The 2,294-nt window shown below is 56.4% G+C and overlaps 1 protein-coding gene across 1 annotated transcript, besides 6 other annotated features; it reads left to right on the forward strand.

The window, feature by feature from the left end:
• The first annotated feature begins 35 nt into the window (after window positions 1-35).
• Window positions 36-78: a microsatellite.
• Window positions 79-150: 72 nt separating this feature from the next.
• Window positions 151-175: a microsatellite.
• Window positions 176-216: 41 nt separating this feature from the next.
• Window positions 217-239: a microsatellite.
• Window positions 240-244: 5 nt separating this feature from the next.
• Window positions 245-1,186, forward strand: TraAM80_10461 (mucin-like glycoprotein; the record flags this gene model as incomplete). The annotated part of the gene is made up of 1 exon (XM_029387078.1): window positions 245-1,186. The coding sequence occupies one exon, from the start codon at window positions 245-247 to the stop codon at window positions 1,184-1,186; it is 942 nt and encodes a 313-aa protein (XP_029233077.1).
• A 661-nt stretch (window positions 1,187-1,847) lies between these two features.
• Window positions 1,848-1,865: a microsatellite.
• A 287-nt stretch (window positions 1,866-2,152) lies between these two features.
• Window positions 2,153-2,198: a microsatellite.
• A 50-nt stretch (window positions 2,199-2,248) lies between these two features.
• Window positions 2,249-2,271: a microsatellite.
• Window positions 2,272-2,294: the final 23 nt, after the last annotated feature.

The raw sequence follows: 2,294 nt of genomic DNA on the forward strand, positions 1-2,294 counted from the left end.
CGGACACCTTCACCCTTCGGCTTCACTTCACGGGGTTTGTTTTGTGTTTCTCTGTTTGCTTGTGTTGTTGCTTTGATTGACCGCACCCATTCCGCAGGCTGCGTGTTGTGTGTGTATTTGTCCGTGTGCTCTCCGGCGTGTCATGTTTCCTCTTCTCTTTTTTTCTTTCTTCCTTGCCGCATCGTAGATCAGCCCAGTGCTCCCAGCGACTCTGCTACCACCAACACCACCAACACCACGAGGGATGGCGATGGCGACAGTGCGGCGCCGTGCGGTGTATGCCCTGGCAGTGCTTGCGCTGCTGTGCGGCTGCTGCTCCTCCGTGTGCGGGGCGACGACGTCGTCCAAAGTGAAGGCGAATGTGTTATGTCCGAGCAAGGGAGGAAAAGTACGTTGGCGTGTTTCTGGCGAGAGCAATTGGAAGGAGTGCCATAACAATCTGAAACACTTTGTGAGCGCTGGAAACAATGAAATAAAGGAGTCCATCTGCATGTTTGCCGAATCATGGTGCCCCTCCATCATGTCGGGGAAGAAATCTCCTTCACACCCAGAAGGGAAGAGCAGTAATGATGTTGTGTTCACGATGGACTGTACAACAGATGGCAACAGTGAACTGCACAAACTGTTGAAAGGCGGAGCCGCCACTACTCGAAATGATGGCGATTTACTTGACATTTCAGGCAACTGTAAGTTATCACACCTTCAACTCGCAGATGGAGTGACACCTGGACCCCAAACTCCAGTGGCCCAACAACCACAAATACAAACAGCAGCAGCAACAGCGCCATCTTCGGAGGGAACTCAGCAGGGCGAAATTTCGGCAGGCAGCAGTGCAGGTACTGGAGTCCCTGATTCTAATGCTGCTGAGCAGTCAGGCAGTGCTGGATCCACAGAGCATCAGGAAACATTAACATCACCGACTGGCGCTGTGGATTCATCAAAAGCCACAGGAGACAGCGGGGCGCAAGCACCCTCAGCCTCTGCACAGCCATCCGGCACCTCCACTTCCAACACTCCCGCTGGCAGCGATGGTGGAAGCGCCACTACAACCACGACCACCAGCAGCCCCAGTGGTGGGAAACACATAAAAAGCAACGCGGACGGCAGCGGCACGCCCACTGTGTGGGTGCGTGGCACACTGCTGCTGCTGCTGACGGCTGCTGTTGCCTGTGCTGCTGGGGAGTGACTGCTGCGGGGCAACCGCACACCCCCACACACCCTGGCAGGGCGACGCAGAGTGTTTGTACGCCGAGTTTGCGTGTGGTCTCTGTGGGCCAACTCCTCTCCTGCACTTTGAGGGGTGCTCCTTTGTTTTTTTGCTTCACTTTTGTTTCAATAATCGTTTGCTACGCACATCCCAATGGGTGGCGTCCCTTCCCCCTCCTGTTTGCCGCTGCCACTAACACACGCACGCTGCCGTCCTGCTTGGCTGCGTGGGTGGAGCACCGTAACTGTTTTTATCATTTTAATTGTTTCATTGCTTTCGGTGGGCGACCTTTCTCTCTTTCTCTTCCTGGATTGGGCTGTACTGGGGGAGAAAGAGGGAGTGCGTGTGTGCTGGTCGTCCCACTGCTCGGCGGACGCCTTCACGCTTCGGCTTCACTTCACGGGGTTTGTTTTGTGTTTCTCTGTTTGTTTGTGTTGCTGCTTTGATTGACCGCACCCATTCCGCAGCCTCTGCCGGAGACGTCAGTTTGTTGTAGGCGTCTGCATCTTTTTGTGTGTCTCTTTCCATTGTCTGGTTATTTCTCTTCTCGCACCGCACCAGTTTGTGGTACGCGCGGAGGGGTTGCAGCGGCCCCCGCAGCACACCGCGCCTTCCCGCGCAGGGACCCAGCGACACCGGCGAGGAGGAGGAGGAGGAGCCTGCAGTTGTAAAGCAGTGCGCTGCGCTGGCGGGCGCGATGCCTTTTCTTTTGGGGCGCGGCCTCCTCGACGTGTTCAATCTTTTGCGGGACTGCCGCGCCCTCCCCAACCCCGCTGGTCTTCTCCTGCCGTCTTTTCTTTGCGCATTTGCGGGCACCCACCCGGCCACAGCCACACGATATAAATTGGGGTGTGAATTTATATTTATTTTGTGCCGGTGGTGCCGTGCGGGCCGAGTTTTCCCTCTCCGTGAGCTCGGGGAGCTGCTGCCCTTTTTGTTTCTTCTCTCTGCCCTTCCGCCGCTGTACTCGTCACTGCCTCTGCCTCTGTCTTTCGCCCCCGCTGCCTGATAGATCAGCCCAGTGCTCCCAGCGACTCTGCTACCACCACAACCACCAACACCACGAGGGATGGCGATGGCGACAGTG

Source organism: Trypanosoma rangeli (genome assembly GCF_003719475.1).
Source record: "Trypanosoma rangeli strain AM80 chromosome Unknown Tra_15.4_contig_00982, whole genome shotgun sequence".
Lineage (NCBI taxonomy): Eukaryota > Euglenozoa > Kinetoplastea > Trypanosomatida > Trypanosomatidae > Trypanosoma > Trypanosoma rangeli.